Source organism: Cricetulus griseus, chromosome 7 (assembly GCF_003668045.3).
Source record: "Cricetulus griseus strain 17A/GY chromosome 7, alternate assembly CriGri-PICRH-1.0, whole genome shotgun sequence".
Classification (NCBI taxonomy): Eukaryota; Metazoa; Chordata; class Mammalia; order Rodentia; family Cricetidae; genus Cricetulus; species Cricetulus griseus.
Genome location: NC_048600.1, coordinates 120999728 through 121025661, shown reverse-complemented (window position 1 = coordinate 121025661; position 25934 = coordinate 120999728). Strand labels below are relative to the sequence as shown.

The following is a 25934-nucleotide window of genomic DNA, read 5'->3' as shown; positions in this document are numbered from 1 at the left end:
CTATCTGCCTCTGCCTCCCAAGTACTAAGATTAAAGTCATGTGCCACCACGCCTGGCTAAGATGTTGCATTTTTATGGTTTGGGACAACTATGGGTAACTAGTACCTTGTTGAAGGTTTGCTCTCAAGAGAAAGATAGATAGATAGCTTTTCAAAGGGGGAGTGAAAGGTTCCACTCAATCACAAGTACAAAAAATTCTCTATCGAGATTGAAGCAGGAAGAACACAGGTTTAAGGTCTACCTACAGAGTTAATTCAAGGCTACATGGGCAACTTAATGAAACCCTGTCTTAAAATAATAAAAATTAAGCCACGCATGATATCACATGCCTGTGATCCCAGCACTCAGAAGGCAGAGGCAAGAAGATTACTGCACAGTCAAAGCCAGCCTGGTCTACACTGATAGCTAGCTCAAAGCTATTCAGGGCTACATTAAAGACCTGCTTCAAAAATAAAATAATAAGATAAAATGTCAGGTGAATGTTTTAAAAAGGAGAGCTCTGGGGTTGTAGCTCCGGGGTAGAACACTCTCCTTGGCACAAGATCACTTTCCTAGACAAAACACAAATCTCCCCATGAAGAGTCAGGAACTTGCACAGATGGGAAGGAGAAAATGTCTGCTGACAGCATGAGTGGTCTCTAAGCACAGTGGGAAGCCTGGCCTGGAAACCCATGAGCTCACCTGTCATTTGAGCTCACCTGGAAGAGGGTGACTCACAGGGCTCAGCACCACTGGCTCAAACAAAACAGCCGGGTCAAAACCAGAGCCTCTTACAACAGAGGGGAGCTCTTGGATTTAATAGTTTATTCATCTGTTTGGCCTGAGATTTTCCACTTCTGGATTTTCTCCCAAGGAACTGACAGGGATCATGTCCCACATATGATTATAAATCCTGTTGGTCTTGATGCTTAAAATGGTGAATGTTTGGAAATAGCCTAAAAGTGTAGGAATTGGGAGTTGGCTAAATCAGCTACAGAACATCCATACACGAAATGTCACATGATTAGATGGGACACTGCTTTACAGTGACAGAAGCAGCTTTATTTGAACTATTAAGAAAAACCCAGGCCAGCCTACCAATTTTATTCCTCAGAAAATACTCTTGTCTCCCATGTCTTTATTAAGTTAAATATACCAAAATATACCAAAATAGCTATGTCTTTGTGAAATTCAGCAAAACTATATCTAGTTTTATGCAATGAATATAATTTATCTATGTAAATGAGCATATGAGTAAATAATTGAAATTAATTTAAAAACTAGAATAATTAATATTTTACCATTAACTGTACATTTTTAAAAAATGAAGTTAAATCCAAAAAGATCAGATGCTACCAAGAAGTGACATCTCTCTTGTAGCTGGGGGAGGGGTTAATACTAGGGAAATAGACAGGGACTAATCAACAGTCTTTGAGGGGAATCAGACATCTCTAAAAACAAACTATGCCCATCTGGACTTTGTAGTTCCCAAACTTTGCAGTTACACCTTCTGTCTCCTCTGTATGTATCAATCCCAGCTGCTGGGGAACCACCCAGCACTATTAGCAAAGCATGCAAGCAACCTTGGTGCAACTAGTATTTACTTCACATGTGTAATAAAAATAAGCATCAAATCTCCGGAGCGAGCATTATCTTGCTAATACAAAATATTAAGCTTCAAAACTTGTCCCTGACCATCACTGAATCAATGGCAGGGATTCTCACACAATGACCCAACTCTGTCTTCTAGAGATTAACAAAGATGATGGAATCTTAGAGATGGAATCATGAGCAAGGGTATTTCCATTTGTCTCTGACTTATTCTCAGATAGTCTTATAAACTTGGCTATAAATGTTCTAAGACCCATATTATAGCGGGCTGGCAGGGGTCTGTGTAATTAGGATGCTTCCTGTATTCCTATTTTATTTTATTTTTAAATAGTAACATTGGAGTCAAGCAAATCTGCACTTAGCATGGACATTATTTTGGTGCTTTCACAGTGAACAGAACCATGGTTGGCATGAGTTAGGGGTAGGAAACACATAACTAGAAGAGGGAAGTGCAGGGGAATGTGTGGTGGACAGCCCTGTATTGTATCTTAAGAATACAGTGAAGCCTCATGGACTGTGCTCAGAACGAGGGAATGTGGTCCATGCAAGGCCTGCCTATAGCATTACTCCAACATCTGCTTCTGCTTCTGATCCTACACTGGAGAAAACAGATCAGGGGATCCCTGTAATGCTCTAAATCAGTAGCTTTCAACCTGTGGGTTGTGACCCCTGGGGCTGAATGACCCTTTTATGGGGGTTACGTATCAGATATCCTACTTATCAGACATTTACACTGCAATTCATAACATCAGAAAAATTACAGTCATAAAATAACAACCAAAATAATTATGTGGTTGGGGGGGGGGTCACCACAAAAATGAAGAACTGTATTAAAGGGTCACAGCACTAGGAAGGTTGTGAACCACTGCTCTACATGGTTCTTAAAACTTACAAATCCAAAGCTATTTCTAAATTTTAAAAAGTTAATGATGTTTTAATATAATACTTTCCTAATAAAAATTACTATTATTGGTTATTATAGGCCTAGGTAAAATGGTCAACATACTTAACTAAGTGGGAAAAGAAATATAATCTATAAATGCTATTTTTCCTTGGAGGGCTCAATATGAAATACAAGAAAAAATAAATTTATCTTCTAGATAAAAATCCCCCATGAACTGCTACTATTATAATATAAGGAAACAAAGCTATATGTGTGCCATATTGTATTCACCCCCACCCGCCTGCTTTGTTCCCTTGCCTGTGAGAGGCCCATGGATCCTGGATCCTGCTGTGTGACATTTATCTCCTCCCAGGAAGCAGATCCCGCCCCCCCCCCACACACACACACACATAGTCAGCCTTTGCCCAAGGTGAAACTGCCACCTGCATTGTTCTCTTGTTCTTTTCCTCTGCCCTGAGCATGGCTCACCCCCACACAACAGTTGTCCCTTCATCCATGGGTCATCCCAACCCATCACCAACCCCCAACCTCCCAACCCCCAACCCCCATGAGCAGCAGGTGCTCCTACCCTGGAGCCACCAGTAGATGAGTGAGGAGTGAATGAGGTGGTAAGCCAGTACGATTTGGGTTGTTTTTGCTATGCCCACTCATGGTGTCTGAACAGTGGATAGTTTCTCACCAACTTAGGGCTGTTTTCAGTTGGATTCCAGCCTCCCAGCTGGGCATCATAGCCCATTCAGTTACACTCTGCCAACCAGCAGAAAATGTGAGTTGAGAGTTAACCTTCTAAAGTTCTTTGTGGGGAGTGATATTGTTCAAAATCTTTGTCATCCATACTTGGGGAAGAAGTTCTATATGCCCCTGTTATGGGCTATTCTATCAGGATATTCTATCTCAAAGGGAAGAAAAATAAGTGTTGTGTTTAGCTATTAGAACTTGGGAGTGGTTGTTAATGCACCATCAATTAACTTGCCCTCAGTGAGACAAGAATCCTACTGGAGTCTTTCCCACTTAGTGTGCGCCACTGACACATAGTAGGTACACAGCAGATTTAAGGTGAAAGAAAGAAGCACAGCTAGAAAGTATGCTTTTTTTTTGCTGTTTGTTTTGTGTTTTCAAGACAGGGTTTATCTGTGTGGTCCTGGTTGTCCTGGAACTCACTCTGTAGACCAGGCTGGCCTCAAACTTAGAACTCAGCGATCCACCTGCCTCTGCCTCCTGAGGCGTGTGCCATCACTGCCTGGTAAGTATGCTTATTTTCAAATGAATGGTGCTTAGGTCTTATTGTGTAAATACCTTCACATTTAAATATCAGAGTACCATAAAATATCAATGATTTTTTGGTAATCTGAAGTTTATAGTGAATAGGACATTGACAGACATAACATATCAATGTCTGAACATGGTATGAACATACACTATACAAAATAAGAAGATGTAAGTCATACTTTCTTCTTTAGTTTTTTTTCAAATGTGTCTGTGGAGTATGTACACACATATGTGGGTGTCTGCAGAGGGTGTCAGATCCTCTAGAGCTAGAGTTACAGGTCATTGTGAAATTCCTGACATGAGTGCTGAGAACTGAACACAGATCAGCTGGGAGAGCAGCTAGTGCTCTCCACCTCTAAGCCGTCTCTCCAGTTCCATTACACAACTTTTTCAAAATATAGATTTTGCTCCCAAATGCTCTCATAGTTACCTCATATAGGTACCTTCTTGGTAAGTCGCTTAAGAAACTTGCAGGCAGAGTCTCCACTCATTATCACATTTAGGTGTGCCTCGGTTTATGTAACATGCAATGACATCTTATGAACCAGATAAATTGTAACCAAATGTATTCAGCAGGACTTCATCTTCATTTGGGGATACAAGGAAAATGAATGAATTCATTTTTTCCCTACATCTTCTCAGATAATGTTCAAAGTGCCTTTTCACTTTCATCTCTGAACCTGTCTGTCCCCACACTTCCTGAAGGCATTTCACTTACAAATCTATATAGAGAAAAGCCATGCCATTGTTCTCTGTTTTGACATAAATGTCATGCTAGCCTATGTTTGACTTTGTGGCTCTCTCTTTTTGTCAGACAGTAGTTCTGGCTGCTTAGTCCGTGCTGTTACAGAAAGAGCTAGCTAATTTGCTCTGTTACATAGTATTAAATACTGTAGGTATATTGCAATTTATTTAGTAGTTAACTGCCTTGCTGGGGGTGGAAAGATTCATATGGACTTTAAAGACTTGATGGATTTAAGTTTGATGACAGCATCTTGCTTAGCTGAGCAAAGAATCTTAAGAAGCCTAGTAATGAAGCTTGGTTTGACAAGTTAGCCCAGCTATCAAGATGACTAGTATTTGGGGCTGGAGAGATGGCTCAGTGGTTAAGAGCACTTGCTGCTCTTGCAGAGAACCTGGGTTCAATTCCCATTAGTTCCCAGCACCCGTGTGATGGTTCACAACCATCTGTAATTGCACTTCTGGGTAATCCAGTACCCTCATCTGATGTCCACAGGCACCAGACATGCATGTGATACACACACATACATGTAGGCAAAATACTCATAAGACTAAATCCAAAAATAATTTTTTAACTTATTATTTTTGGGGGGGTTGAGACAGGTTTCTCTGTGGCTTTGGAGGCTGTCCTGGAACTAGCGCTTGTAGACCAGGCTGGTCTCGAACTCACAGAGTTCCACCTGCCTCTGCCTCCCGAGTGCTGGGATTAAAGGCGTGCGCCACCAACACCCGGCTTTTTAACTTATTTTTAAAAAGATGACTGTTATTCATCAAAATAAAATGAGGTCACTTTACAAAACCAAAATGAATTCCTGACACCAGACATAGGAGTTCTTTCATAAATAGACAGTGTCTACATCAAGAACAGCCTGGTCAAAGACATTTGTTTTGTTTTGTTTTGTTTACAATTAAGTTTCATGTATCCCAGGCTGGTCTCCAATTTGCCATATAGCTAAGGTCGATCTTGAACTTCTGATCCTCTTGGAGTGCTGGGAGCAAGAACTTTACCACTGAGCTATACCCCTCACTAGCATTGTACATTCTAAAGCCCCCATGGAGAGGGATCCAGTCCCTGAGAACAGCTATGGATTGGAACCTTTCTTATAGGTGAAATAGCATGTAATGACTACAGTAACCATGGCTTTGACAATACTTCCCCTTTTGTTAACAAAACAAAAATTTTAATAAGATTTTCAGTTTTGGTTTTTTGTTTTGTTTGTCTCATGGAGTTAAGAAAGAAAAAGACCCCAGCTCCCTAAGAAATTTCAGATCACAGTAAAGATGCCAACTTTACCCTTGGAACAGTGTATTCGGTGTCGCTTTTGTAGTGAGCATGCGGGTGACATTTAGACCCAAGCCTGGCTTCCAAGGATGATTCATGAGAACGCATCAGATGGTGAGAGCAGGGAATTTTCCTTGGTATTTAGAGGAAGCAGCTTGGAGGAGCTGCACAAGGAAGTCACGCCCCAGAGCTCCACAAGATTAAAAACAGCCTTGCCCAGGAACTCAGAAAGCCTGACCCTGAGGCCTTTAAGGACAGGCATTTGGGTTCTCTGAGAAACCTCCAGGGCATGTGGGAGGAATTCAATATAGATAAAAATGCAGGATGGAATCACACACACACACACACACACACACACACACACACACACACACACACACACACACACACACACACACACACACACACACACACACACACACACTTCCTTCCTCACACATCAGATGAGAAGGGCATGTGAAATGTCTGCTCATTTAGGCCATCCTCATCTCCATCCTTAATGGTGCCTGCCTCCTGCAGCTCAGGGAACATCCATTCCTCCAGAGGCTTTGCTTTACTCTGCCTACAGCTGGACCACTCTCCATCCTTGAAGACTGAGACGGCAAATTCACCTAGAGCACACTATCTTCAGTACAGACATAGAGTTCCACAAGGATGAATCTAGGAAGTCCAAAGCTCTATCAGCATCAAAGTCTGCGGTGTACAAAACTAAGAGCTTGTTTTTAACTGATTTCAGATGATGATAATGGTGGAGGAGGAGGAGGGTGTCTTGGAAACATCTTGATAGGGCTGTTGAGAAGGCTTTCCAGGGAAAGCTGATTGAATTACTATATTTTAGAACTAAGAAATAAGACACAGGCTAGCAGATGCTTTCAATAGAACTTGCATCCCCCCCCCCATTGGTCGTTTTTTAGGAAAGAAATCCAGATTTATATTTGTGAGTGAGATTTCATTTGTGCCGATGTGAAGCAGTGTACTCAAAGCCTCTGTTTTCAGTGCAGCCACACATGCAGCAGACGCTCCTGAGTCAAGCATTTGCCTGATCTATTATAACTTAATATCAGGCCTGTGATACAGGACAGCAGATTTTATACTCCCTTCAAGCAGAGGCTGCCCAAGAAGTTAAAAGGGACATCTACATGTGTTTCACTTAAGGGAAAGGACTGCTAACCTGGTCTTAGGGGAGTTTACTCTATAACACACCCTTCCCTGTGTGCTGTGACCACGTTTTCCACACCTTACCTATGGGATGGTTTTCTTTAGAGCAGCAGTCATCAACCTGTGGATCAAAGCCCCTTTGGGGTCTCAAATGACCCTTTCACAGGGGTCGTATATCAGATATTCTGCATATCAAGTACATTGTAATTCATAACAGTAGAAAATTATAGTTATGAAGTAGCAATGAAAGTAATTTTATGGTTGGAGAGCCACCACAGCGTGAGGAAATGTATTAAAGGGTCACAGCATTAGGATGGTTGAGAACCACTTCTGAAGAACCTTCGAGCAGAGCATGGTGAGAGTGAATTTCTATTAAGATGCAGTTGCTTTGCTATGTGTTTGGTGAAGGTGCACAGTGCAAGAGACAAAATGTTGCTGCAGGAGAACTGGGCAGAGTTTTGGACTCAGATGTCTTTGCAATCACAGAGAAACCTCCTCTGTTTACTTTGCCTTTTCTCCTTGCTTCCCTGAAAGTTCAGAGATAAAAAGTTTATACTTAAAACTTAATATTCTGTCTTGGTTCTATCACAGTTGCTAATTTAGCAATGTCAATTTGGAGCTCTCTTTCCTCTATTTGTGATTGGTGTGTGTGTGTGTGTGTGTGTGTGTGTGTGTGTGTGTGTGTGTGTGTGTCCTCTGAGTGTTAACAGTGGTCTTTCTTACTACCCCTGTATCAGTTGCAACAGGTAGAATCCTGGTGGCTGTGGTCAGTGGAAGCCATCACAATAAAAGGCATAGATGAGATACATTGGGAGCTGCTAGAAGATGAAGGTTGCCAGGGCTTATGGATGTGACAAAGAGGCCGAAAGCTGCTCGGGACCCAACACTTCATCCGACACCCATATGGTATCTCCAGGTTCTAACTGCTGGGAGATGGAGAAAGAGAGGAAGCCATGACTACAGCAACAACATGAAGCCAAGGACCTACAACACTTAGACAGAAGCACACTCAGGTTTCCACACCCTCTGTGGCTGGTGCCTCTCCACCTGAAACCCAGTGCCTGCCTTTCAATCTCCCCATGACCCTGGCTGGCTGCACACTTGGCTGAGCCCTCAGTCAGCCGGAGAGTCAAGATGTCTTTGTTCCAAAGCACTGGTCACAGAGGTTGAGACACAGTGTGTGTTTCCTTTCCTTGGAGAGAAACTTTCCACTCCTACTTTTGCGTAGATCTTTGGAGTCACCCTCCCTAAGCCCTTCATGTGAGATCTAGCAATTAGGGCTCTCATGGACAAGCAGCAGATGTCCCTTGGCTGTTGTTCTATCCAGATTTGTGGTATTTGCTCAGCAAGCAGGACTGTATTCCCACCCTGTACACAGCATATTTAATTCATATGTTGTACAATGAAAGTCCTCTTGTTCTATTTATGCACAGAAAATCTGGAGACCCCAGGACGCCTGCAGTTAGCTGGTGGCAGGGCGGCAGCGGTGTCCCCGCTCTGCTAACGTGCTGTGGTTATGTAAGATGTTCTCACTGGGGAAAGCTGGGTGAAGAGCATACAAGAACAGGCTGTACTAGTTTTGCAAATTCTTGTGAGCCTTAAATGATTTCAAAATAAAAAGGGTTTTGTTGGTGTTTTCTTTTCCTAAATATCAAGACAGTATTGAAGAGACCATCTAGTACAGTTGTTTCCAACTCTAATTTGAGCATTACCCTCTCCTGCCTCCCTTGCTCTCTTCCTTCTCTACCCTGGGCAGCACTGGGTACCTGCTAACAAGCTCGCAGCTCTGTAAAAGTCTCATTTAAAATGCTAGTCCCACCCCCAGTGGCCCAGGATCCAGATGAGAAAACAGACCCAGAAAAGGCAAACACGTTGCCCATCAGTGACCATGGTAGAAATACAGACAGTTTTGGAGAATTTCTGGAAAGCATAGTGAGTCCCACTTAGGTAGCAAGGTATTTTCTCCTGTCTGACCTGGTGATTACACTGGATGAGTTTCTGTGCTCACACCTCCCTCTTCTTCTGTTCAAGCAATAGCATCATCCTGACCTTTAAGTAGGGACCGTGAATGGGGCAATCTGGACCACCAAGCAGTTTCAAATTCACCACATAGGGTGATTGTCAAGGAACTTCCTGGGAGGGCTAGACACAGAGTTCAGGAAGCCTCCATCCTGACCACCCTTGAAGGCTGGAGTCACCCCACTCTCACAAGGCATCCATTGCAGCCCACTCCACTGAAGTATTTTAGAGAAACCTTGGGCTTCATGAAGTTTACTCCCATGCCTAATACAGTGACAGCTTTTTATGTTTATCCAGCTCTTATCAGGTTTGCAAACCGTTTGCATGTGCTCATACACTTCTGGAGTTAGCATGAGCACATATGGCCATCGTGATTCGTAAGCAGGATCCAGGGCCACACATGTACTTTGGCTATGAAGGACTCTGGGACTTGGTGGCTCTCCAGAGATGTACACAAGAAGTGGAAGTCACGGCTTCCTCTCTTTCTCCATCTCCCAGCAGTTAGAACCTGGAGGTACCATATGGGTTTCAGATGAATAAGACTTAGGTTTCCCTGAAAGTGAGGCCCGTTGCCCACGTGCCACGTCAACAAAAATCTGTGTGACTGTCAGCTGGCAGGACAGCCACCCCCGGGCTGACTGCCCTGTGCATCCTCCAGAGGGTTTGGGTGAGCCGCCACTCTTGATTTGCTGTCAGTTTTTGATGCCACATTTCTACAGGGGACCCGGGCTGCTTTCTTCTCCCCCAGCATCTTCTTTGTCCTCCACATTGTAGGACACAACCTTCGCTGTCAACATGGGTCCAGCTAATTGGTGCTGATGCTAGTCTGATCCTGCAGCATCCTGCCCCATGCCTCAGACATCAGAGAAACTGATGAGCTGTTCCAGTGTCTGAGGCTGCTCTTCACTCCATCTTCAGAGCCATTGCTAGCTAGGGAGAAGTTCTCCCACAAGGACGTGAGATATTTTATAACCCGAGAGGGAGGGGGCCTCTGTAGAAGGCCAGATAGTGGTTTGCTTCAAAAGTATTACTAATCTTGAGCCAGTGAGATGGATTGGTGGATAAGGTGCTTGCTTCTATCCCTGTCTACAGGAGTTTGATCCCAGGAATTCACATAGTGAAGAAGAGAACCAACTCCAGAAGTTGGTCCTCTGACCTTCACTCATGCAAGGTGGCACACACACACACACACACACACACACACACACGGTGGTACTGACTTTCAGAAGTTGGTTCTCTGACCTTCACTCATGCAAGGTGGCACACACACACACACACACACACACACACACACACACACACACACACACGGTGGTACTGACTTTCAGAAGTTGGTTCTCTGACCTTCACTCATGCAAGGTGGCACACACACACATACACACACACACACACACACACACACACACACACACACACACACACACACACACGGTGGTACTGACTTTCCAGTGCAGATGATACAGGAAGAACAAGCCATTTGTCCAAAGTCATGCTTCTGAGACATATGAAGATCCAGCCAGAGACTCTAGAACCCAGACCCTTGACTTCCTATAGCATGCTGTGTATAATTCCTATTGCTCTGCCTGTGAGTTGAAGAACAGGAACCTAGAACAGCTTTCTGGCTGTACCCTGGCACTATCCAGTCTGCTAGAGAGAGTCATGAGCCTGCCGATGTGCCTGTGGAAGGACTACCCCAGTGGGTTTCTGGTTTTCACCTAGCCCCTGTCACCCAGAAAAATGCACAGAATCTTTGGAGATAGTATACAATCAAGTGTCCCTGTCAATCACAAGGTGTATCTGATTCCATAGTCTATCAGGATTCTGGAAGACAAGAGATTTCCATAAGGATCCAGATCCCAGGTCATTCAGCTCAGTTCCACAAGGATAGCAGACACTTTATCTCTTCTGTGCCACAGCCTGCTATGTGTTGTGGGGACAGGGACAGGAGTGGTTTGAAGCACTGAGCATGCCCCCTTCCAGACCTTGATGATGGTAAGCTTCAAGTGACAGCTTTCATGGAAACCTTGTCATTGGCTATGTACAGATTATGCGCTTTAAAGTGAGGGAACATGAGTATCTGCTATATTAAAATGTGGTATGTCAAAAGATACATATATACACACATACATATATACACACACACCATGCACACTCCTCTGACTCTAGGCAGCAATACACAGTCTGGAACTAGCCAAACTTTGCAATGAAAATAGGACATGAGCTTGACTTAACCAAAGATGCAGCCCTTTCATACCTGAAATGGATGGTTCTTCTTCTCCCGCCAGGACCCCAGGAGCAAGCACAAGTTCAAAATCCACACTTACGGAAGCCCTACCTTTTGTGACCACTGTGGGTCCCTGCTATATGGACTTATCCACCAGGGGATGAAATGTGACAGTAAGTAAGTTTTCTTTTCCGGTAGATGGCCAGGTTCTGCAGTTCGTGTCTGAGTGTGCTCAGTGCCAAGGTTTTAGAGACATCTCAGCAGCATCTTACCGACGGACAGAATCCATTCAGATAGAGACCAGGCTCAGAGAATGATGCCTTGCTCTCTTATCCAGGCTCTGCTTATTAAAACTACTTATTTGTCTAATTATGAGCACCCTCAAAGTTTTTTGGCTTATAAATGAAGTTAGTGGGTACTGTGATTTTTTTCAGTCTGTCTGTCTGTCTGTATCTGTGCATCTGTGTGGTAGAAATCTTCAATCCCTGTAAAATGCAGGTTAGTCAAACCCCTCAGAAGACTCCCCCACCTCCACATTCCACATTTGGTTGGCTTCAAAATAAGCTAAGCAACCATAGTCATTATCTTCCTATGTCTCTAATTAGTGGGTGGACTGTGGAAAAATCCAGCAGGCTTCTCCTGAAGCTAAAACTGAAGCTAAAGTGAGCATGAAAACCAGGGTAGCATCCTGAGCTCACTTACCCTGCCTGTTGACAAACTGATGGAATCTATAGCATGTCTAGTTATGCATGACATCACAGAGGTCCACTGACATGGAGGACCAGAGGCTGTTTCCCTCCTCCCCCTCAGTCCTGTGCATCTTTATCCAGTACCAAAAGGCAAGAAAAATAGCCTCAGAAACTTCCTGTTTTGCTAATTCTGGAGTGACGAATTTACCTGTGCTAGGTGCTTGAATAAAAATGTATACTTTAGTACATGAAAAGGGAGCTACTAAGCCCTTGTTATTATAAGTGTTAGGAAAACACCAGCATGTTCTCATTTATTCCTAAATACTAGATTGACCGCAAAGCTTTGTATCCTGCATGGAGTAAACACAGTGTTTTACATAAGTTAGGATATATGAACATTAGAGCCATGGAAAGTCTCTCAGAGCCCAGGGGTTGTTCAGGTTGCCCAGCTGTGCAGTCTAATGGCCTTATCATCCAGGCCAGCAGCTTTTGTGCTTCAAGAAACCCTCAGATTCCAAACACATCATTTTCATCATTTTCAGTGTTTCTAAAAATGGTAATCCTAAGTATGTATGTAAATGTATTTTTAGCTGTTTTAAAACTTGGAGCTGGGCTGGAGAGATGGTCCAGTGGGTGAAGATGCTTGCAACCAAGCCTGACAACCTGGCATCAATCTCTGGAATCTACATGAGAGAAGGAAAGAACAGATTCCTACAGCTTGTCCTCTGACACACACATACACACACACACACACACACACACACACACACACACACACACACACACACACACACTAAATGGCACAGTTAATAAATGTTAAAAAAAAAAACACATGGAGCAAGCATGAACACTCATATGTGTTTCATACATGTCAACCTTGACAGAGTTAGAAAGTCTGAAAAGTTTATATTGCCAGCCCACTCAAGAGGTAGAACTTGCCATCAAGTTCTCCCCACCATATGCACTCCACTGAGAAATCTGCTGGGTGAGGAGGTATGCTCTTCCTCACTATTCCATTTGCATATTCTCTTCTGGATAAAGAAAGGATTCTGGATGCTGTGTCATTTTAATACAATGGAGATCAGCTGAATTGCCTCAGACAGTTTCTGGCCCATTTTCTGCTGCTATAACAAAAAATCTGAATGGGGCACTTTATGAAGAACAGAGGTTCATTTAATCTCAGAATTCTGGAGTCTGAGACATCCAAGGACAAAGCACCAGTGTGTAGTATAGGCCCTTTTGCAACATCAGAACATGGTGGAGGGCCTCTCGTGGAAAGCTAGACTAAGATGCTAGCTGAGACCTCTCTTCTGCTTATAAAGCCATAATGCCACCATGGGACTCCCTCTCGATCATGTTCATGATCTCATATACTACTATTTATCACCCAAGGTTCCACCTACAATTGCCATTATTATGAATTTTGGGGGTGAAATTTGCACAGCACAGAAATTTGGGGGAAGGCATTTCCACTATGGCAGATACTAATTAGCCTCTCAAACCATCTGTCCTGGGATTTTATGTCCTTGTCCTTTATACCCTAGAATGTGTTTGTAATAAACAAGCTGTATAAATCTGAATTTAGAAATAAATTCTATACAATACCATCCATCTGGTTTTACATATTAGGATTCCGCTTTAGATTTCATTTGGAAAACATGGACTCCATCACTGAACGATTTTGAAAGACACTGACCCAAGCCATTACTTTTGTTGGTTGTTTTGTTTGTTTTTCTCCTTTTTTCTTGGACTTTGGGGTATCTAGTGTCCTTCCTGGTAGGAGGAGAATGAGCTGATGGCATCAGGATGGCTAAGGGAGACCTTCACAGCATCTTGAACAGGGAGCTTTGTGAAGGGATGCCTAAGGGAATCCACATCTGTGAAGCCACTGCTTCTTCTTTTCTTGCTGTGTCCTTGTTCAGTTTTCAGAGTTTAATTGCAGCAAATGGGCCTTCCCCCCCCCACACACACAAAAGAGATATATTGTCATGTTGGGATTAAACACCAAGATGGAAAGAGGTAGTCAGGCCCTGCATTGAATATTGCAGGTTAATCTTGTTAGCATCCCTGGGAGAGTGGGTGAGGATTCTAGGAAGCCCAAGATACCAGGAGGGTGGAGCCAGCACACCTACGCAGCCTCGTGTTTGTAGTCAGCCCTGGGGTTCCTTCTCAGGGTTTCTTTGGTTCACAGAAATAGGACTGATCTTTTTTATATCCTCCCCCTGTCTCGCCTACATAATGTCAGTGTAAGGAATGGCTTATGCCAGGCATGTATTTGTTTTACTTGGATTAATATTTAAATATTTGAAGACAGGTTTAAAATATCAAACATAAGTTCCTTTTTTTCCCAAGGCAACATACCTACACCTTCTCAAAAATACCAAGTTACTTGAGAGAATTTTTTTTTTAGTATTCCTATACTCGGCCCACAGATTGCCACTTCCTTGGTGACCAGCTCAAAAAGGCAGAAGGAATTCCCTGACTGAAAAATAAAGAAGTTTCCTCTGTTGTAAATTTACATGCTGCATACCTGTATGTACATAAACCATTAAGGTCTGAGCTCTGTATGCATTAGCCTGTGTAGATTTGGGTAACTATTTGAAGCAGTCACAGAAGAGCTGTGGTAGAGACTGAATAAGTATGAGATGGCTATTTTAAGGGTATTGTCCCTCACAGTTCATATCACCAGAAACATTATAGCAAGGTATCACACTAGGGGAAGAGCCATTCCCAGTTCTGCTCAGACAACAAAACATGGAAGCAGTGATGTGAGCCCACATGGCCAACCTCACCCCTTGCCTTTTTTTGATTCACAGCCTGCGACATGAATGTTCACAAACAGTGTGTGATCAACGTCCCCAGCCTCTGTGGAATGGATCACACAGAGAAGAGGGGGCGGATTTATCTGAAGGCCGAGGTCACTGATGAAAAGCTCCATGTCACGGGTAAGACATTGTCCAGAAGAATTGTTGTTGAGGGCAGGTCAAAGTGATGGCAAAGCAGGGAGAATCTAAGCTCTCAAGGCATTTACCACTAATTAATACATCCTATGAGGATGCTCTGTACACAAGGGTTTCCAAATACTCAAATGCCATGCAAAATCTAAACCAACAAGAAGACCTGGGGAGTCCTGACAGCATGGTCACCATTTTCTTTCCACCATGCCTGGGACAGGTGAGCCAACCGGTCAAAATGCTATTGGTAAGACCAAAACTGAGCCAAGGAAGACAGAGAGGTGGGGGATCTAGATGCTTAGTGGCCTTGGGTTGTTATGACCTAGAAAATCTATCTCAGGAACAATAGAGTCATTGAGTGTCCTGCATATGCTTCCTCTGTGTCAGGTATAATGTTGGGAACTACATGTAAGATATTTACTCCTCTCTACACTGGATTAATAGCCTCATTTTCCAGGCAAGAAACAGGGGGTTGGACAGCTTACAGCATTGCAGAATTAGTAAGTGGAAAGCCAAAAGGGAAGCATTTGCCTCTTAACCCTCAGCCTCTAATTGTCATGCTACATGCTTCCGCAACCAATGGCCCAGCCACAGTGGGTGTTTCTTATCCATGGTGTGTAACAGTCCTCCCTGTACCTACATGGGCCCTGCCACAGACTGAATTTTAGTTTTTCCCAACCCATGTTTAGTGCATCAACAACACACTCAACAAAGTTATCCAGTATCTTGGTGGCCTAGAGCCTATCCTATGTCTTCAACATGCCCCAGCCTCTCTGAGCCATCCTAGGGACTGATGTTTGCTAGTGAAGTGATTTACCACTGAGCTAAGCCCCAACTCTCCATGTCAGTTTATGATTTAACTCTCAGAGATCAGTCTGTTCCCTTGCTCTTGGGGCTCCCTGGTGGAGTGGCTCTAAGTTCATTCATTTCCGCTCATCATTTTATCAGGAGGGTTTTTATATTTCCATTTGTATTTATGGCTTTTAAGCTATCATAAGTGCTGGAAAGACTGACTTTAATATGTTTATAAACATCAGAATATGTAGTAAAAAAAAGACACAGGAAAGATCTGTTTAGGAAAAGAAGGAAGTGGAAAGATTTCAGAGAACGCTTACTTGGGGAAACATCTTCAAGAGTTTGGAGAGGGTTTTGGTTGGTTGGTTGGTTCATTGGTTTTAGCTCTTCCTTTCTTTCTTCCACTCTTTCTTTGAAAAATAAGCATATTTTCTTCCAAGAACCATTCTCTAGAATGCAAGCAAGTTAAAGAATTTTGAGGTGTTATTCTGGATATCCCCATGGAGGGTATTTTTAAGACATAGCTTTTCAGCCTCCAAAGCCACAGAGAACCCTGCCTCGAAAAACAAAAACAAAAACAAAAACAAAAAAGCATAGCTTTTACCTAGACTTCCCTTTTATGGGGTCAATACTACCACCAAAGTGGTCACTCTACCTAGGGAAGAAGTGGGGTCAAGAGTTGGAGTTTCTGTGTTAACTGCCATCTACTGCAAGAAAAATCTTCTCTGTTGAGGTTTGACCACTGTATTGTAAGTATAGCAATATGTCATTAGGAGTCATTTTATTGCTATGTACTGAATAATAATAGTAAGTTTTCTACTGTATATCCTCAAATCTATATGGTCTCAGATTCTTAGTCTCATTGACAGTGTTGGGTATGGGTTTCATCCTACAGAGTGGGTCTTAAATCCAATAATAAATAAATTAATTAAAAGTAGTAGGTTGCTCCCATAACGTTGGTACCACTATTGCACTGGTGGGCATATCTTCTTGCCAGACAGGTTATTGTTTTTCACAGTATTCACAGCTGGGTGAGACTAGTAATTACTCTTCTCCTCCAGTTACATGCATGGTATCTACCAGCACTATGCACACTAGCTAGTAGGGGTAGAAGTTCCAATTGAGTACCAGCTAGATTTCTCTGTGTTCTATGACTTGGGTATGTTCTGCCTTCATCAATAGAGTCTTACCACCAAATTCTGGTGGGTAGGCAAGAACATGGAATAGCTTCTAATGTTTGGGCAGGGTTATGAGACCAATAACTCAAAAAAGAGGTGCTGTAAGTCTTATTTGGAAGCATATTGTTTGGAGTTGGGAGTTTAATGCCCCCAGCATAGAAAAACTCTATTGAAACTCCTTTTATATATGTTTATATTTTAGGAAGTTTCTACAGTAATAAGTTTCCATGCAACTTTTTCAAAAGGCCAGAAAAGCTACTTTCTAAGTATTTTCTGTGTCTAACTTAAACCTGTAAGTTTACGTTATGATCCTCAATTTGTAGGGGAAGAAATTGAGGCACAAGGAAATGAAGCAGCTTGTTCCTGAAATGGGAAGTTTGACTGTAAATGCTTTACTAGTACCAGTAAGAATGGGAATCTATTTCTAGGATAGTCACTGGATATAGCTTCCTGGGACATCACTTGCTGAAAAGCCAAAAAAAAAGTAAATTAAAATTCAGTTATTTATGTAAAGGAAATCCAACCCTAAGTTCAGAAAGTAAAACTCAAGGAAGTAACTAATTAGTAATAATATCTTGAAATGGGTTTTATTATTTTGGGCAGTATTGGGGAGCAAACCTAGAACCATGCAGATGCTAGGCAAAGACATCCTATGATCTTGGTTTTGTTTTGTTTTTTATTTTTGGTTTTGTTTTTTGTTTGGTGGGGGGGGGGAATTTTGAGACAAGATTTCACTATGTAGCCCAGGTTGGCCTCCAACTATCTTCCTGCTTTTGCCTTGTAAGTGTGGGTATGCAGGTGTGTGCTACCACATCCAGTTAGAGTTACTGGACACATAAAAGGAAGAGTCCATTTTTTGGCGTTCTGAAGTATTGTGAAGAATGCCAAGCAAAGCAGTCTTTCTAGGGACGAGTACTCTGCCCTACCATGAACCTCTCCATACCTCCTCTTTGCTGCATGGCTCAGGAAAGAGTTTGTCCTGAGGAACTCTGTTGACAACAGCACCTACCCCTCTGTAGTGCCCAGGATGTAACTAGCCTTCCTTTGCTCTGCGCACACTATGTCCCTTGTCTTGTTGACTCCTTGGGCACTCTCACCAAGGAGGTAACCATTCTTACTCTCATCTTCAAGGTGAGTCGGGTGTGAAGAGGAGAGAGGGAAACTGCCCTAAGCCACAGAGAGGAAGGTAATGGAGTTGGCTGGACCCCAGCTCTTTCTTTCAACACCTAGGCTCTGAGCCCCCACCCACCCTCAGTTTCTCTTACTGAATAGAGTCTCCATTGAAACAAACAATAAACCCATAAAATATTTCTCCAAACTTGCATTCAGCACTCCAGGACACTCTTGAAAATCTAAACATGGGACTTAAAACCAGAGGAGAAAAGGGTACCATGTGGAGGGATTAAAGAGCAGGCCAAATCCAAGTGTCATTAACTGCCAAATTGTGTGGCCCCAAAATAGCACACTACGGGAAAGTGCTCACGATGTGGAGGGGACTGAGAAAGAAAAGACCCTGTGAAGGAGACTGCTGAGAGAGTTTGAAAGGTAGAGAGAGGAGCGCTCACAGGGAGGGGCTCAACAGGATGTGGGAATTAGTGTGGCTTTAATGAGAACGCAAATATGAGCAATAAACCACAATGAGTAGAGCTTAGAGTCCAAATGCAAGTGATTTCTTAGAAAATGCATTTAAACTGAACCCCCGAGCAGCAGTGTTAATTGCTGGATTAGCTCAGTCCCCATTTCACCTATGTGGAATTGCTCAGGTTGAAAATAATTTCCAAAGTAACTTAGGAACTCCCAATGGGAGCTCTGCTTCAGGATGGAAATCACCCTTTTGAAATCAGAGGTAAGTTCAGTTTCTAAATTGATGCAGCATTTGTGGGAATGACCTTGTCTTCCTTGATATATTTTTTATATTGTTGCCTCTGGGCAATGGTGCTGGATGGTACCAGAACAGTGCCCCCCACCCATCCCCAGAGATTTTAAAAGGGTTCCGACACTCTTGTGCCGATTTTTAAATTTGATATGGAATAATAAAAGAAATTCCTTGTGAGAAGCAATTTTCAGTTTAATGTTGTAAGTAAATGAGGGAGAAATACCACCTGCTCCCTGGCTGTTTCAGGAACAAGTCTCTCCCACAGACATATTCTGAGGAAGAGTGTAATTTTCTCATGTATTTTGGTTTGTTAATGTAGCATGGAGATTGACATGCTAACCTGAGTCCTTATGGGGCGGGCAACAGGATACCTCTCTCCTGGTCTGTGGCTCCTTGCAACACATGGACCTCCATTTCTGAACTTCCTCTTGGACTTTAAGATGCTCACTGTTCAGGGCCAGGGTCTCTCCTTCCTGGGTACTGAACTGGCCACCATGTTGTATGATTAAAACATCATTCCCTCCGTGTGCTCTTCCACCTCCTCGTAGTATATTTAATACAGAATCCAAGCAATGAGGCTTAGCTCCCTGTACTACTCCTGTTGTCCTAGCATCTACTGTGTGACTTTTCCTGGAAAGTTGTAGACTGTCCACCCCAGACAGAGCACCAATGACAGACCTAAAGAGCTATGCTAACCAAGTCCATCTTGGTGGACCGATAAGTTTATTGGGCTTACTTACAGAAGTGTGGGTGACCCTAAAGCACTGGGCCACAAAGATGTCTCACCCCAGTATAATTGAAAGCCTTCTAAAGGCTGCAAAGAACAAGTCCCTACTTCAGTTAACGTTCTTCCCATTGTACCTCTAGATAATAGGTGCGTTTGGCCAATGTAATTTTTTGAAGTCCTACATAAGATCACATAATCAGTTTTCATATAAAAGACAGGGAATGGTTATAATCTCAGATGAGGGCCCTGTGACCGGACCCCTACTTTTTCATACAGGAATGCTAGTAGGTCTGCTCTCATGAGGCTCTCTTGCAGATAATCGCAAAAGAATGACAGGGCATTCTAGGTCCCCTGAGGTGCAGTGGGAGTTTGCAGGAAGATGCCTTGACTGCTCAAGAAAGCTGCAGGTGTGTTGTGTGAACAAACATTTATTCACCCCACACAGGGAAGCAACAATAGACCAAAGTATAGATACCATTGAAGTCCAACTCGATGGATCAATGAGTTTTATTGGGGTATACTTACAGAAACATGAGCGAGGGGTTACCTGTGGGAGAAGGAATGGCTCAAAAACATCTATATCATCAAAGCTATAAGCCTGGAGCTCACTGTACAATACATCCTGCAAGTTAGGGTAAGGGTTAGGGTTAGACTTAGCTCCACAAGTTGGAGTGTATCTTTTTCCAAGCAGCTTAGTTGGTCTGAGACTCTTTCAGGCGTTTTGGATAATCTGAGAGTGTCCTTACTGTTTCTATATGCTTGAGGAGGGACAGGCCTAGTGAGTCTGGTCAGTTTCAGGGACTCCCTTACACTTTGGATTGTTTGCTTTCAGAGCTTAATGAAGTTCCTTGCAGGACGGAAAGTCTCACCTCCCCTTTGAACATCTTATATGCTAATGGCGTCCCCTCCAAGATGAAGGTTTTAATCTCCAAGGAAAGTGAAACACAACAAAGTGGCATCTTCATCTAGGGAACGATAGAAGAGCCCTGAGGACAGGGATGATGGCTCTCTGGGCAGAGATGTAAAATGTGTCATAGAGGATTTCAAAAGAGAAGTGGAGAGTGGGGGTGAGCATTTCTCCCCATTGTCATCACAGTCCTTAGGAGACATACAGTGGAGGCTTTGGGTTCATTTTTTCTTCTTTACACGGGGAGCCGTTAGTTGCAGGCAGTTATGTGTTGAGCGCACAGAGCATGTGTCTTCTCACCCAGGGTTCACAGTAACCATGGACTTGCTGTGTGCACCGATGAGAGAGCACAGGAATAGCCTGTAATTTACTGGTACACTGGAAGCAGGTTCCTTTGCTGAGGACAGGCAATTGCAGGAATAGCCAATGGGGGGCCAGCAGGGAAAACTTGAACAAAGTTTTGTTTAAGGGCAAACTGTTAGCTGGGGGTCATGTTGCATGTGGGATTTGGAGCCAGATTGGGAACACAGAAGGAGATAGCTGAGGAATCGGGTCCTTTGGGTTGGCATGGAGTCAGGATGCCAGCCAGGAGCCACTTACCCTCAGGTGCACCTGACTGTCACATCCATTGCTGCATTTGGTTCCCGGGCTGGAGTGTCATCAGTCGACCCCTCCACTCCAAAAGCGTCTTTCTTGTTTGTGCTCAGTACTAGATGTTTACATCCTTGAAGTTCAACAGTCTTCCACCAAGCAGAGTTGTTATTCACTCAAGAACCTTAATCCATGGTTACACTGATGGTTAGACATTGGTCATGTTTTAATTCTGTAATTCCTCATCTCCATCACTTGCTAATCTTCTGAATGAACAGCTTCCATTTACTTCTACCTGTATCACGCTGGGCTGTTGGCTTGGGCTTTTTTTTTTATGCTCAGATTGTCCCAAGTTTTGACAAGTAGGAGCCTTTTCCAAATGGCTCCAATGTCTTTTTGATGTAATTCCCCTATGAGTTGTTGTTTCTCTTGGGTACTTCCTTTCTTTTAGGAATACAAAAGCTCACCTGGTACCTCAGTCATTTCTTCAAGGAAGTTTTGTTTTGCTGTTGCTGTTGCTGCTGCTATATTGTGTTTGCTTGTTCTAAAGTAAGAAATACTACTTAAAATCCAGGATCTAGGTGCTGTGGGTGTTCAGTACTCCTAGGGCATACTCCTTTCAGTAGAAAGATGAGGGCTGTTTTAATGACTTCACCCAGTGCTTCCTGCTCTGGGCCTGCTGCTGCCTCCCTACAGCTTGTATTCCTACTCCCTGTGCCCTCAATAGGACCCTGGCTCCCAAGGTATCAGTGTGCATGTGCCGTTCCCCTGTCCTCCAAGCTTATGGCAGGATTTCAGAGGTTTATGCCAAAATCTCCATGAAGAGCGAACCTGAGTAAGGGTGAAAATGTGATTGCAGGTTCTTGAGGTCCCAGCACAGGGTACACAGCCAGAATGTTGTGGTTTTGCTGCGGAGTTTCGGTAGCAACTGGATACATGTTCTTCTCAAGTGAGCAAATTCAAGGACTTGGTAGGAGATGCCATAACAGAATGCTGTCACCTGTATGGCCTGTATAGCAGAAATCTGTTTCTCATTGTTTTGGAACAAGATCAAAGCACTGGGGTCTGGTATCTGGTCAGGTCCCTCATCTGGGTTTCCAGATGGCCATCTTCATGTGTCTCTACATGACAAAGAGCAAGTGTGCTTTCTCGCTCTTTATAAGGGCACTAGCCCCGCCACCAGCGCTCCACCCTCATCTCCTCCTTTCTTTCCAAATGTTGTCACATTGGGATGGGAGTTTCAGTATGTGAATTCAAGGGACGACGGAGACAAACATTCAGCTGGCAACACTCAGCCTCCCTGCAAATGGCACAAGTCAGAAAGATGTGCTTCCTGGTAGGATGTCCCAGGAAATGCACAGTGTCCCCCATCATGGTTCTGACCGGGCGGGGCCTTATCACTTGGGTCAGGGGAAATGAGAGTGAACGAATTCAAATGCTGAGATATTCTACATGATAACTGACCTGGGCTTTTCAAAAATCTGCCAATTTCATGAAAAACAAAGACAGTCAAGGGGACTGTTCTTGATTAAAAGAGGCTAATGGGACATGGCCACCAAATGCGATCTGTGCTGCTCCATTGGATCCTGGCTCCAAAGCAAAATTCCAAACAGCTATAAAGGGCGTTGAGGACCACTGGGGAATGTGTGGTAATGTTTTTGTATCAGTGTGAAGTTTTTGAGTGGCAGTGGTGATGGGTAGTTATGAAGGGAATTGTGATATAGCTTATTTGTAATAAGCTATATCATTTAAAAATGATATAGGATCATTTTTCTCACATATGTAACATCCAAGTGGTTCAATAAAAACCACAGAGAGAAAGACAGACAGACACACACACACACACACACACACACACACACACACACACACACACTACATTTAAAAATAAATAGACGAGAAAACACTGAGTAGACAAAGGCACATAGAATAGAATGGTATTAATGATAATTAGTGAATATAAATGAAGGGCATGTAGCTATTCACTGTACAGTTCTTGCAACTTCACTGTTCGAAATTGGTTCAAATTTTTCAAACCAAGCACAGATTTCCAAAAGGCCAGGTTACGTTATGTATGTCTGGAGCTTGGTTCTAGCCAACTGGCTACTAAGTGTCCTTTTTAGGGAGCACTGTTGTCTGGAAGGAAGCCCTAGGGTTCAACAGCATCTGATCGCCCCATCATGGTTCTTGTGCTCCACTGAGCTTATGCCCCTGCCCACGGCCCCTAGTGCCCTTCCTTCCAGTGGAAAACAACCAAAAGAAGCATGGTCAGAGGCCCTGGAGCCCTGTTTGTGAGCAGTTGTTATGTGACCCTCTGCCTCAGATAACGTAGCAAGTCACTGAACATTTCTCAGAGCCACCTGGGGCTGGCTGCATGAGACTTGTTAGCATGTGCCCTGCCAGACTACAGCATCCTGCTTCCTTCCAGGGATAGAAATACCCAGCGTTTGCAAGCCACCTGTGTCCTATGTCCTGGGACTGTGTGCCAGTTTTCCAGATAGCCTGAGTAGAAAAGAAAGACAGGCTTAGCCAGCTAAAGGAGTCCTATTTGGGTTTGTGTATTGTGTGTGAGTGGAGAGAGCTCAGTGTTGACAGGAACACATCTAGATGCCTCTCTCAACCAACATCAAGGGCTTGGAGGGCGGCTGCATAGGATAGTTACAGTCTACCCTCTCCTTGGATTTCAGTCTCCACCCACTGGGAGTCCTTTGGCTCCACCAAGGCCACCAGATCAGTACTGATCTGTGTCATATATTTTCAAGCAGTCTTCTCTCTTTAAAGATGACATTGACAGCTTTATGACCCTAGCCTATATGAGGAATGGACTGTACTCAATTGGGCTGAAAAGCTGCCGGAGGAAAAGTCCTTATTGTAACAGGCAGCAGCTATTCGTGAGCAAATGTGCTTTCCCTAGTACTTGTGTCCTAGACTTTCTGTCTGCCCATCAGCACTCACCACTTGTGTGTGCAGTGGTGGGTTGCATTACTTTTCCATGTGACGTTACATAGTAACAGGATTCTACCATTTATAGACGTTACATAGTAACAGGATTCTATCATTTATAGACATTACGTAGTAACAGGGTTCTATCGTTTATAGATCAGGAAGTAAGGATGAGAAGAAGTCCACTGTCTACCCCAAGTCCATGTGGGAAGGGTATTACTCTCCTTTTCAGAATGTAGCGGTGGCAATGCTCAAGGGTGTCCCGTCTTCCAGTGGTCTCTCTGTGGGTGGCTCTCACTAGGAAGCCAGGGTGCTGATGGGTAGCCAGCCTGTTAAGATACAAGTAGCAGATGCAGGGAAAAGGGAGTATTAAGGACCAACTAAAGACAGTGCCTTTGCTAGTGTTGACTGTCCAGGCGGAGTGAGAAGAGAAACCAACATTGACTAAACATGTACCAGGCCCTGATTCTGTTTAAAAAAAAAAAAAATTCATCCCATCACCATCTTGTAACTGCAGTTTTCTAGCTCCAGGCCTGGCCCAGGTCACACTGCTGCTGCATGGAGGACAGTCCACTTGGGGTGTTCCATGATGTCTTCCCCACCCTCTTACATGGTCAGTCCAGGAAAGATCATATGCTAATTTGCAACTCCTCCTTCAGGGTAGACACAGGCATGTTGTTGCTAAAGTGTTTGCAGTTTCTCATTTCTCTCCTGGAGTTAATAGCCGACACTACTTGGAAGTGGCTCTGAGGTTCCCATAATTACAGCCGTGCTCTTAGCACCCCTGTGGTGTGGGTCTGTCATCATTTCCCCCCACAGTCTCCATTTACCAGGGTTTAGGTAATAATTTGGAATAAAAATGGCAGTGGGGAATCTGGCTGAAGAATTAAAATGGACATGAAAATGTAGAGACGAACTGCCTTTTGGGACATGCTGGCCATGGGAGCTGGCTGCACACGCCCTTCCTCACCTCACCTCACCTTACCAGGATGGCTTCTTACTGCCCTGGTTCTTTCCCTCAGCAAGTCCTCCTGCTCTCACATTCTCAGAAGGAATCATCTCCAGCCATCACCTCCCTCAAGTTTGCCATGCCTAATAAGCAGGCATAGTCTTTTGCCAAAGAAAACAGCCTGCCTCCAAGCTAAAATACATGCCTCAACATGTGTGTACTGAAAGTACTCTTGTGTGTTGTCCGGTCAAATACAGGTGCTTCCAGGTCACATCTGGCATGATTGCAGCGAATCTGTATTCTCTACCTTCCCTGGCTGGGCATACCAGTGTTCTAGCTCCGTGCAACCCCCTGAGCAGCCTGCAGTTTGCCCTCTCATTGCTACCACTGACCCTGTCAGTGATGTTTCCTTCTTGCCATGGATTGTCTAAAGTAGGTTGCTCTCTGCATGTGCCCTCCCTGTTATTTGCAATGAGATACAGGTCAGTTTCCCTCTACCAGATCATAAAAAGCCCTTTGAAGTCAGAGAGAGTGTTTCACCTCCTGTTACCAGCTGGATCCTCAAGTGTGTACTTAGTGTATACTTACTGAGATTGATGGTGGTGGTGGTGATATAAAAGGCACAGCATACAAAATTGTATTCAGGCTTAAACCTTGTTCCTAATATCCTGAATCCAAGAGACTCTCCCCATTTTAGTTCTCCATCTGGATTAAGTTAGGATGCCCTGTTTTAGCCTAACTCGTGAAGCCACATGACTTCTGGAATCCTTGAGAGATGTGTACATCAGCCCACAAAGAGTTGCATCCTTGGAAGAGAGTCGTCATTATTTACATCCTGATTCGGGTGCCTCACCCTGACTTAACGGTGGCACAGCTAAATGTCAACTGTGTACTAACTAGCGGCATGCCCTCCCACGGATTGTTATTCACGCTGGTTCCCTTTGCCGTGATTTGAACATAGCTTTCCATGCTGGGTGCTTAGTCACTGGGTGCCCGTGGGAGGCAGCAAGATTCCGGTGAGGGGCAAAGGGCTGCCAGTGTCACTCCCTTGAGACAGCACTTGTCTTTGTCTGAAAGTACCCTGGTTCCACAGACAAGAGACATGACTTCTGTCTTCCTGTCTCAAATGATCTCCGGC

General features: G+C 43.8%; 1 protein-coding gene across 1 annotated transcript in view; it reads left to right on the top strand.

Moving 5' to 3' along the window:
* Prkca (protein kinase C alpha) overlaps positions 1-25934 on the top strand; it is a 384973-nt gene that overhangs the window by 255755 nt on the left and 103284 nt on the right. Inside the window, exons 4-5 of the mRNA XM_027425841.1 lie at positions 11249-11360; positions 14693-14821. Of these exons, the coding sequence (XP_027281642.1) occupies positions 11249-11360; positions 14693-14821 (241 nt within the window). The remainder of the gene's footprint in view (positions 1-11248; positions 11361-14692; positions 14822-25934) is intronic.